General features: G+C 40.1%; 1 protein-coding gene across 1 annotated transcript in view; it reads left to right on the top strand.

Annotated features, from left to right (window-relative positions):
- LOC116984981 (mucin-2-like) overlaps nucleotides 1-12,111 on the top strand; it is a gene marked incomplete at its 5' end in the record, with an annotated part of 30,869 nt that overhangs the window by 9,309 nt on the left and 9,449 nt on the right. The window contains 6 exons of the mRNA XM_033039342.1: nucleotides 1,322-1,505; nucleotides 1,651-1,867; nucleotides 5,615-5,799; nucleotides 7,843-7,903; nucleotides 10,316-10,425; nucleotides 11,200-11,231. Coding sequence (XP_032895233.1) covers nucleotides 1,322-1,505; nucleotides 1,651-1,867; nucleotides 5,615-5,799; nucleotides 7,843-7,903; nucleotides 10,316-10,425; nucleotides 11,200-11,231 — 789 coding nt within the window. The remainder of the gene's footprint in view (nucleotides 1-1,321; nucleotides 1,506-1,650; nucleotides 1,868-5,614; nucleotides 5,800-7,842; nucleotides 7,904-10,315; nucleotides 10,426-11,199; nucleotides 11,232-12,111) is intronic.

Raw genomic sequence — 12,111 nt, forward strand, 5'->3', positions numbered from 1 at the left:
TTTCAGATTAAATATTAATGATTTGGCTAATGGAATTGATGGCTTTCTGGCAAGTTTGTGGAAGATACGAAGATAGGTGGAGGGGAAGGTAGTGTAGTGGAAGCAAGGAGTCTGCATAAGTATTTGGACAGGTTGGGAGAATGGGCAAAGAATTGGCAGATGGAATATAACGTAGCAAAGTGTGCAATCATGTACTTTGGTAGCAGGAATAAAGCCATAGACTATTTTTTTAAATGGGGAGAGGATTCAGAAATCAGATGTGCAAAGCGACTGGGGAGTGCTGGTGCAGGATTCTTGCCGGTTGAATTGGTAATAAGGAAGGCAAATGCAATGTTAGCATTCACTTTGAGAGGACTAGAATATAAAAGGAGGGATGCAATGCTGAGGCTTTATAAGGCTCTGGTTAAACCACATTTGGAGTATTGTGGGCAATTTTGGGCCACATATCTGAGGAAGGATGTGCTGGGAAGGGTCCAGAGGAAGTTTACAAGAATGATCCCAGGGATGATTAAATTAACATATGATGAGCATTTGACAGCTTTGGGCCTGTACTTTCTGGAGTTTAGAAGGACGAGGGGAACTCATTGAAACTTACCGAATAGTGAATAGTGAAATAGTGATAGAGTGGATGTAGAGAGGATGTTTCCACTAGTGAGAGAGCCTAAGACCAGAGAGCACAGCCTCAGGATGAAAGGATGTACCTTTAGAAAGGCGATGAGGAGGAATTTCTTTAGCCGGAGGGTGGGAATTTGTGGAATTCAGATCCACAAACAGCTGTGGAGGCCAGGTCCTTGACGTATTGATTAGTATGGGTATCAAAGTTTATGCGGAGAAGGCAGAAGAATGAGGTTGATAGACATAGACATATCAGCCATGATTGAATAGCGGGGCAGACTTAAAGGGTCAAATAGTCTAATTTTGGTCCTATGATTAAGAAGTTATGAGGTCCTGTTTCTCCAGCTTGCAGGTGGGGTCACTCTGGCAATGGGGGAAGCCATAGACTGGAAAGTCAGTAAGGAAACGGGAACGGGAGTTAAAATAGTAAGCAAGTGTTCGCCAAAACAGTCGCCGAGGCTATGCTTGGGCTCGCCAATGTAAAGGAGGACACATCGGGAGCACTGAATGCAGTAGACAAGGTTTGAAGAGACAAGGTCAAATGTTTAATATTGTAAACATGTACAATAAAGAGTGGGATAGTAGAATCTGTGGAATCAATTTAGCACCTGTTCAACAGTTTAATTACCAAAATACATTTACATACAATACATTGTGAAATACATCAGATATTTAAGGATTTTTTTGACGCTGTACATCTTTACAGATATCTTTTGATGGAGTATTGGTGACTGCTCCCTACAGTTTGAATGGAATTGACATATATTCAGAGAATGAAAGAACATATATTTCTATTCCGAACATCCTTGCAAATATAATGACCTCTGGAGATACCTTTCAAATTACACTATCACATCAATACTTTCTGAATAATACCCAAGGACAATGCGGTAGGTCTACTTTACATTTTCAATCCTATTTACATAATAAACGTTAAAATGAGATTTGTGCTTGTGAGAATGCTCGTTATTAGTAAGATGGTTAATACCATGCGATTCACCTCAAACTGACAAAAGCATGTCTTGTTGCCCAAAGGCTCTTGCGTAGAACATGCAGTCGATGAATGCAGGCGAAGGAACGGGGAAGTCATGCCGGCAGACTGCTGCCACGCCACTGCAAATGACTGGAGGGTTTCTGATCCAAATAAACCCTATTGTGAATCTGAACCTGAAAACGTGCCGTGTACCAGTCCTCCACCTCCCCCTCCACCCTGTCATTCTGGATCCACAATTTGCGACATACTTTTAGAAGAGTAAGTGAACTGCTTCCATCATTTTTTATTTAATGGAAATCAGTAAAATGCATTGTACCTTTAGTGAATTTATCCACTTAAGGTTAATTTACAGATTAATCCGCACTACTGCTGTTATAGCAACTATCATATGTCTAATATCTCATGAATGGTTGCATTAAAGCAGAGAACTACTTCAAAACCAATGCTAGAAATGTTTTATGGCAAAACGAATACTTTTTTTATGTTTGTGTAAAACGCAACGCACCGTAGGAACTCAGTAGGTCACATGGCATCTGTGGACAGAATGGACAGGAGATGTATCGGGTCAGGACCCTTCTTCAGACCCTTATATTCATGCAGCTTGATATTCTACTTATTTCAAAGGGACAATTGATTCCAATGCTGGGCAATTCAGGTGCTTCAGTTTAAGCTGATCCTGCAAATGATCCTGGTGACAGATTTCAGTTTGCATTAAATTCTCTTCTGCAGCTTCTAATAAATGTGGTGGAGCTCAGCTGTACCGTACATGGTTCTAGATCATGTACCGTGTACCACAGAAAACATGAGCATATATCAGCTGCAGATAACATCCAGTAGTAGGATCTCGACTGAACTGTTTCTGAATATTATTTTCCAATTCATTGACAATGTTTCCACTGTTTATTAGATGTGCCCTCTTTTAAGCTTATGGGTACCTAAGCTCCCAATCATATCAAGTTTGCCTACTTTAGTGAAAGCTTCCTTTATTTTAATTTCTGGTACATAGTCAGATTTAAAAAAATTAATGAACTGTTAACAATAGTTCAAAATTTTTTGTAATTAGACACATACATGATTTTAATTAACATAAATATATGAATTACAAACCTCAATATCGAAGATTTTTTTTTAATAAGGTTTAGATGGTTTGTAGTGTTCTAAGGCTTGGCCATTGAAGTACTTGTCTAGATGCTGCTGAAACATTGCGTAAGTATCCAACTGCCATCTCTTCAGGAAGCAGAATCCAACCACCCTGTGCAACTAAAACAATGCCTTCTAATCCCCTTGAAACTCTTACCTCAAACCTTCAACCCATGCCCTCTTGATTTTGACACCTCACCATGTATACGAGTTTTTAATCTTCACCTCATCATTTCATGTATCTCAGTCAGGTCACCCCTCAGTCTCCCTCACTCCACTCATATTTTGCTAGTCTCCCCTCATCACCGTAATGCTTCAGAGTGGGTCCCACCCTGGTGTATCTCCTCTGCATCCTTTACAGTACAATGTCATTCTTCCTAATAGCATGATGACCAGAAAATGACCATAACACACCACCTGTGGCCGAGCCAATATTTAATTAAGTTGTAACATGACATGCCACCTCATATATTCTATGCCACAGTCAATGAAGGCAAGCACTCTTCAACACCAGATCCATCATGCTGCCATTTTCAGGGTTGTATGGACTTGTATTCCAAGGTCCCTCTATTCATCATAGAAACATAGAAACATAGAAAGTAGGTGCGAGAGTAGACCACCAGGTCCGTCGAGCCCGCACCGCCATTCGCTCATGGCTGAACACTAAACAGACACACTTACCCACAAACAGTAGACACAAGACACAGAACACAAGACACTACCCTTCCCTTTATACCGCTATCACCCCTCTCCACCCCAAAAACACTCTCTCAAGCCCTGCCATTTAAGATGCACAGTGCATTCAGAAAGTATTCAGACCCCTTCACTTTTTCCACATTTTGTTACGTTACAGTCTTATTCTAAAATGAATTAAATTCTTTTTTTTTTATCATCAATCTACACACAATACCCCATACTAAAAAAGTGAAAACTGGTATTTAGAAATGTTTGCAGTAATTAAAAAGAAATAACTGAAATATCACATTTACATAAGTATTCAGCCCCTTTGCTATGACACTCAAAACTGAACTTAGGTGCATCCTGTTTTCATTGATTATCCTTGAGATGTTTCTACAACTTGATTGGAGTCAACTAGTGGTAAATTATATTGATTGTACATGATTTGGAAAGGCACACACCTGTCTATATAAGGTCCCACAGTTGATATTGCATGTCAGAGCAAAAACCAAGCCATGAAGACGAAGGAATTGTCCATAGATCTCCGAGACACAGATCTGGAGAAGGGTATAAAACAATGTTTGCAGCATTGCAGGTCCCGAAGAGCACAGTGGCCTCAGTCATTCTTAAATGGAAGAACTTTGGAACCACCAGGAGTCTTCATAGAGCTAGCCGCCCGGACAAACTGACCAATCGGTGAAGAAGGGCCATGGTCAGGGAGGTGACCATGAACCCGATGGTCACTCTGACAGAGCTCCAGTGTTCCTCTGTGGAGATGGGAGAACCTTCCAGAAGGACAACTATATCTGCAACACTCCACCAATCAGGCCTTTATCACTCTATCATAGTGGCCAAATGGAAGCTACTCCTCAGTAAAAGGCACATGAAAGCCCGCATGGAGTTTGCCAAAAGGCACCTAAACAAGATTCTCTGGTCTGATGAAACTAAGATTAAACTCTTGGGCCTGAATGCCAAGTGTCACGTCTGGAGGAAACCAGGCACCACTCATCACCTGGCCAACACCTGAGTAATGGGTCTGAATACTTATGTAAACGTGATATTTCATTTCTTTCTTTTTATTTACTTTGCGAAAAAAAAAGAATTTAATCCATTTTAGAATAAGGCTGTAAGGTAACAAAATGTGGAAAAAGTGAAGGGATCTGAATACTTTCTGAATGCACAGTGCACCTTACCCTCATTTTCCTTCCTTCTAATGGTTAGTAAAGCTCTTTTGTTTACCCACTGATTGCTTAATGAGAAGGCCAATCTAACTCGGGATCATGCCCTCTGTTAAATCAGAAGTGCCCCTTAGACTATACCATGCAAGCACAAGGCGGAGTTGCACTTTGCTGCGATGTCACGTCTGGAGGAAACCAGGCACCACTCATCACCTGGCCAACACCATACCTACGGTGAAGCATAGTGGTGGCAGCATGAAAGGAAGTACAGAGAGATCCTTGATGAATGACTTGTTCATGATATATGTATTTTTATTACTATTTATTTTTTACTGCACACTGAATGGACACTGGTTGAGTAACGTTTTTTTTGTTTCCTCCGGGTATGTGAGTACTCAGGAAAATAACAATAAAGATATACAATACAATACAATACAAATGTGCCCATGTGCATCTGATTGTTCTTGAACCAGCCCATTCATTGAACTTTCTGTCCACACAATACCTATGGACATACTTTTGATAAACAAATGCTTGAATTAAGCCTCTCAAACATCAAGGCTGCTCTGCTATTTAATAAAGTCAATAGCCTTTTGCAATCCCAACTTCAAATCCCACAGCCAACGATGAGCATGATGGAGCATTCTTGAATGCAGCAGGAGAAAAACTAGAAAAGTGAAATTGTGACTGGAGTCTTGTTTTTAGCAAAAAACTCCATATATCTAAACAGCATTTAACATTAACACAATATATACTTAGCGGTGTTTGAATCTCATCCTCATTCATTAGGTAGGAGGCCATTTTCTCATCTATTATAAAATATGCCATTATTTTATGCAGCGAAGCCTACCTGTTAGTTAAAGAAACGAGTAGACAGTGGTTACCAGCATCCATATGAGATGGGCCGTACAATTGCTAATTATATTTATCAATGAGCAAGTTAGGCATACAAAATTATCACTCTAAGGAACAATTACTCTTATACCTCCTCTTTTGTTTCACATCATAGACCATTTGAAGAATGCAGAAATTATTTTCTCCATGAGATTTACCGGTATTACAACACTTGCCTCTTCGACCAATGCCACACAAATTTCACTGAAATTGCCTGTTCCAGTTTGCAAACTTATGCCACACTTTGTGGAAGCATCGGCATATGTGTTGATTGGAGAAAGTTTACAAATGGCCACTGCAGTAAGTATGAAGTAACTGTAGTTGATAATCCAGATCATAATCATCACGAAAGAGTCAAATGTCCAGGGCATTTTACCCAGATGGGTTGATATGGGGGATATTTACATGTGATGATATCAAAATGAAGCTTCAAAAGTAGCAAGGCCAGCAGCATAATCAAGGACGAGTCACACCCTGGCCACTCCCTCTTCTCGCCCTGTCCCTTCAGGCAAATGGTATAGAAGTGTGAAAACGCACACCTCCAAATTCAGGAACAGTTTCTTCCCAGCTGTTGTCAGGCAACTGAATCATCTACCACAACCAGAGAGCAGTCCTGAACTACTATCTACCTCATTGGTGATCCTCAGACTATCCTTGATCAGACTTTGCTGACTTTACCTTGCACTAAACATTATTCCCTTATCATGTATCTATACACTGCTGTAAATGGCTCGATTGTAATCATGTATAGTCTTTCCGCTGACTAGTTAGCACATAGAAACATAGAAACATAGAAAATAGGTGCAGGAGTAGGCCATTCGGCCCTTCGAGCCTGCACCGCCATTCAATATGATCATGGCTGATCATCCAACTCAGTATCCCATCCCTGCCTTCTCTCCATACCTCCTGATCCCTTTAGCCACAAGGACCACATCTAACTCCCTCTTAAATATAGCCAATGAACTGGCCTCAACTACCTTCTGTGGCACACAACAAAAACTTTTCACTGTACCTCTGTACACGTGACAGTAAACTAAACTGAATTAAACTAAGGATTCCCAGTGTTCATTAAACTATAGAACATTAAGTGATTCTAATTTTCATATATCTACTTTGCAAGTGAATCCAATGACCTAATTTTGGAAAGGTAATTTTGTAAATATGCCATCCGCCATGAATTACTGCATCATGGTGGCCGAGTGATGAACTCTTCTGGTTTGTATTTCAAGAATTTGTTATTCCTGATAGAGTTCCTTAAAGTTTGAGTGTGTCAGATACAGCAGATATATTCACCTGCAAGTTTAATACCATAGGACTGCACAATGAAATGTGAATCATTCATTTTGCAGTTATCCATTTCAATATGGGATTAATCTCAGGTCCTCATGCCCAAATTTGCCTCAAACACGGTTCCTCACTAAAAGGTTGCAGACCTTAAAAATGTTGAGGCACAGTAGAAGTTGCCTAGAAAATAATTTTAAAGATACATCACTGATAATATGTTTTTAAAAATCAAATCAAATAACAATGTAGGCACATAGTGCTGGAGTGACTCAGCAGGTCAGTAACGGAATTAATGTTCTACAGTGTCATGACCACTGGGAGTCCTTAGTTAAGTTTAGTTGTGTTTATTGTCACGTGTACCAAGGTACAGTGGTAAGCTTTTGTTGCGTCAGGCCAGGGAGTATCTTTGGTGAACATGGATAGGTGACATTTCGGGTCAAACCCTTCTTCTGACTGCCACCGTTCAGTTACTCCAGCACTTTGTGTCTGTCTTTTTTGGCAACAAACATCTGCATTTTCCTGTATTCACTTGTTGACAAGATAGGATGTTTTATGACTTATTACCATTCATACACTATTTAAATTCTTCAATTATAATTTAGAATTTATCTGCCTGAATTTTAAAATTACCACACTTAGAGGAAATCACTCAGCACATTGGGTTCATGCTGGCTCCCAACAGAGCAAACCTATCAGTCTTATTCTCTTTTCCTTTTCCTTGTTACCTGTAGTCTTGTAACTTATTTTCTCTCATACCTGCCCATCAACTTTCCTTTTTATTGCCTCTTATTTACAGCAGGGCACTATTTAGTGTAGTCAATTAACCTATCTTAAATACTTGAGCTGTGGGAGGAAGCCATATGTAGAAACCCACATAGTTACAGGGAAACTCCACACAGACAGTATCCAGAGTCAGGATCAAAACCATATGCATGGAACTGGGAATCACACCATCTGCAGCATTATTATGTTGTAACTGGCATTTATTTCTGAATTGATTGTTAATATTTGTTTGTTTATTTAATGTTAACCATTTCACATCTCTCTTTGCTTTTCAAGATTATAGCTGTCCCAAAGGATTATCTTACCACTCTTGTGTCAGTCAGGATGTTGATCACAGGTAAGTAGTGTACATTATCAGATATGCATTGAGGGAACTGTATGATGAAGCCCAATTTGTTGGCAGTCAGATATTATACAATTTTTTTTAATGAATTTTGATTGAAAAATGTTTTCTGATATTGTACATCTAACTAAAAGTACCTAACACCACACCTCTGTCACCGTGGTTATACCCTAGGATCCTCTAATAAGGAATTTAGAACCAAAACTATTTATCTGATAAACCATTGACAAAACATTTTTTAAATTTTTAACTTAGTATAACCAACTCCTGGAGAATATTCCAGATTTAGCTCACCAATGATAAAATACATCAATAGTGTGCAAAATTAAATTGTGACTTCACCGAAGTATGTTAAAGACAATAAAATTAAACAGCCTGCTTGAACATGCTATCCCAAAAATAGAAAAGCCTGGAAACAATCAGTAGCCTGAAGACAGAGAAACAGAATTATCATTTCATGTCAAAGAACCTTAGTCACTGCTGGGAAAATGGCAACAACAGTGGCTTTTAGGCACCAAGAAAATGGAGAAGTGAATCTCTGCAGAGTCATAGAGAGACACAGCATGGAAACAGGCCCTTTAACATTGTCTCTGCCAATCAAGATGGCATTCTGAACGAGTCACATTTGCTTGCATTTGCCACCCTATATTTGGCCCACAGCCAGTTATAGTGAACCCTTCTAACTCTATACCTGTCCAAATGTATTTTAAAAGTTGTAATTTCTTCTGCTTCAGTAGATTCCGCTGGCAGTTCATTCCAGATATGGACTACCCTGTGAGTGGAAAAGATGTCCCTGAGGTCCCTCTTAAATATCTCCCCTCTCAACTTAAGCTTATGCCCTCTACCCTAGGAAAAAACTATGAGCATTCACTTCATCCATACCCCTCATGAGTTTGTACACCTCAATAAGGTCACCCCTCAGCCTCCTTTGCTCCAAAGGAACAAGTCCCAACCTATCCAGCCTTTCCTTATAACTCAAGCTTGCAAGCCCAGGTCACTTACCGGCAAATCTCTTCAGCACCTGTTCCAACTTAATGCCATCTTTCCTCTAGCTGGATGTACAGTATTGCACACAGTACCCCAAGTGTGGACTCACCAACAAATTGTGCAGCAGCATCATGATGCACTTTTGTACTTAATACTCTTCCTAATGAAGGCAAGTGTACTAACAGCCAAACACCTTCTTTGACGCAGTGGAATGGAAGTGAGTGGTAGTGGAGGGAAGGAATGGGATGCCACCTTAAAGTATGACAATTTTGTTAGGGCTCGTTTAGGTTTATCCATGTGTTCCAGAGAAAAATAATTACCCACTCAACCCGTTCTCAGGTTGGATAAATACATTTGATCTGTCTATCACCTTGAGGTAGAAGGAAGTGGTTTATTACCAGCGCTGTGTACAGTCTTTCTCTGATTGCACAAAATATGGCATTTTAATGCATATTTAGAACTCAGGTACAGCATCTCCACAAACGCCAGATACAGAACTCCACAAATTCACAGCATCACTGCTTGACCAACTCAAGAGGAGAAGGTGACCAGTCAGCTACGTCTGACATCAACATGCTTACACCATCATCTTGTATTCACACACCTCTGGTCAGGTAACCTCGGGCCTAAAACATGCTTTTGAGGCCTTGGGTTGCCATGATGATGGTACGAGTGGCAGGTTTGTTACATCCATGTACCACATTCTTCTCTGGGCCCTTCTTGTATCTCTTCTCATATTGCCATAGAAGATCAGGTCAGGCTTATTTGGTGTGTCACAACTAAATGTTTGACTCACTGTGCTTCTATAATATAATATGTAAGTTAACCCTACAGCCTATGATCCACTGTCCATGTCATATATCACATCATATGACACAATTATATTATCTAAAACCCTGGGACCACGAAGGCCTCACTGAACACTTAGGACACTCAGCGAACATCTTGGGTTGAACCAAGAAAGACAAGGCAGTGGAGAATCTGTGTAATGAGTGCAGCAGTGGATCCTACTGAACATATTCTAGACCATATCTTTATTCAGAAGGTAGGGAGAATATATATTTTTCCTTACCAGCAATCCAAAGAGCACAATTCTCTGGGTGAAGAAGTTTTTCCTCATCTCAGTCCTAAATGTCCTACCCCTTCGTCTTAAACTGTGACCCCTGGTTCAGGACTCCCCAAACATCGGGAACATTTTTCCTGCATCTAGCCTGTCCAATCCTTTAAGAATTTTATATGTTTCTATAAGATCCCCTCTCATGCTTCTAAATTCCAGTGAATACAAGCCCAGTCGACTCATTCTTACATCATATGTCAGTCCTGACATCCCTTGACCCCAACTCAACAGCCCCCAACTTTATATCTGTTGGTTTAATGGATGTACTCATTTCAATTCCTTCAAATAAACTTGTTTCTCAGCACGATTCACCGCAGACGAAATGGAAACACACCATCCTCTCTGACAGAGCGCTGCATGTGTCCATCAGGAACAATTCGTTCTAAAAACGGGACAGAATGCATAAACACAAGTGAGTTGTTTAATTTTTTAAGTGAAATATGGTACAGACTACCTAGAGTCATAATGCCATACAGCATGGAAAGAGACCCTTCAGCCCAACTTGCCCATGCCAACCATGATTTACACTAGTCCCACCTGCCTGCTTGGCCCATAACCCTTTAAACCTTTACTATTCATGTACCAGTCCAAATGCCTTTTAAATCTTTTCTATAGTACCAGCCTCAACTACCTCATCTGGCAGCTAATTCCATATACAGGTACTCACCACCCTCTGTGTGAAAAAGTTGTCCCTCAAGTTCCTAATACATTATCCTCTCTCACCTTAAACCTATGACCTCTGATTCGTGATTCCCCAACTCTGGGTAAAAAACTCTGTCCATTGTGCATTTACCCAATCTATTCCTCTCATGATTTTATACATCTCTAAACTCACCCCACATCCTTCTACATTCCAAGGAATAAATTCCTAGCCTGCCCATGTAGCTCAGGCACTTAAGACCTGGCAACATCCTTGTAAATCTTCGTTACACTATTTTCAGCATAACAACAACATCCTTCCTATAGCAGGGTGACCAAAATTGAGCACAATACTCCAAATGTGGCCTCACCAACGTCTTGTACAACTGTAACATAATATCCCAACTTCTATACTCAATACCTTCACTGATGAAGGCAGACATACTGAAGCCCTTCTTGACCACCCTATCTAGGAAAGTGGTGCCACTACTTGATCATTAGTAGAACTTAATTAAATGTGTACTTAAAATTGTTCTCTAATTTACAGGTTGCATAGACAGTTTAGGAAACCCAAAATATGTAAGTGTTCATTTCATTACACCAACACATAACTAAAATACATTTTGTTTATAATATTGCACTGAATTTAGGATAATTTTCTTTGCATCCAAAAGGGCTGTAAATTGGATGATTGGCTAGGTTACCATGTTGTAATTGTTGCTATATCTGCTGTCCTTCACATCTATGTGCCAGGCTATGAACTTCTGTAATAACCTAACTTACCTTGCCTTGCATAATATAATTTCAAAAAACATAACAATAAATAACTTCTTGAATACATATAGATTGAATTCTACAAATATAGTGAACACATTTGTTATTTTACCAACTGCATCATGTTTCAGCTTAAAAAACAACATTCTACCATCCAAACAGTGTGTGGAAGAAGTGAGGGGAGCCGATCAGAATTTGTGAAATAATGTTAGTGGGAGGGAGTGGCTTGAAATAGTTTCGAGACCTGGGAGGAAAGTGGAGGCAGAATCAAGCAGGGAACTGCTGAAGCTGGAAACTTGAGCAAAAAAATAGTGCTGGAGGAACTCAATAGGTCAGGTATCATCTGTGGAGGTACATGGATAGATGGGTACTTTGGGTTGGAACCCTTCTTCATTCTGAAACACCATCTAACTATTTCCCTGCACTAATGCTGCCTGACCTATTGAATTCCTCTGGCACTTTGTGTATTACGCTGGATTAGGGATGATGGGGGGGAGAAAGGATCAAGTGCTGGGGGCAGAAGGACTGCTGGGAAGGAGGCCTGGAAGATGAGAAGAGTTGCAGGGAGAGAAAATACGAACTTGGGTGTGCACGGTGGAAACGAAAGAGGATTGCTACAAAAAGACAGAGCAAGATGTCAGAATGAGCATGGAAGCTTCAATGGTGCAGAAGTTTGAGGAGAAAG

The sequence above is a fragment of the Amblyraja radiata genome, chromosome 21, assembly GCF_010909765.2.
Source record: "Amblyraja radiata isolate CabotCenter1 chromosome 21, sAmbRad1.1.pri, whole genome shotgun sequence".
Taxonomy (NCBI): Eukaryota; Metazoa; Chordata; class Chondrichthyes; order Rajiformes; family Rajidae; genus Amblyraja; species Amblyraja radiata.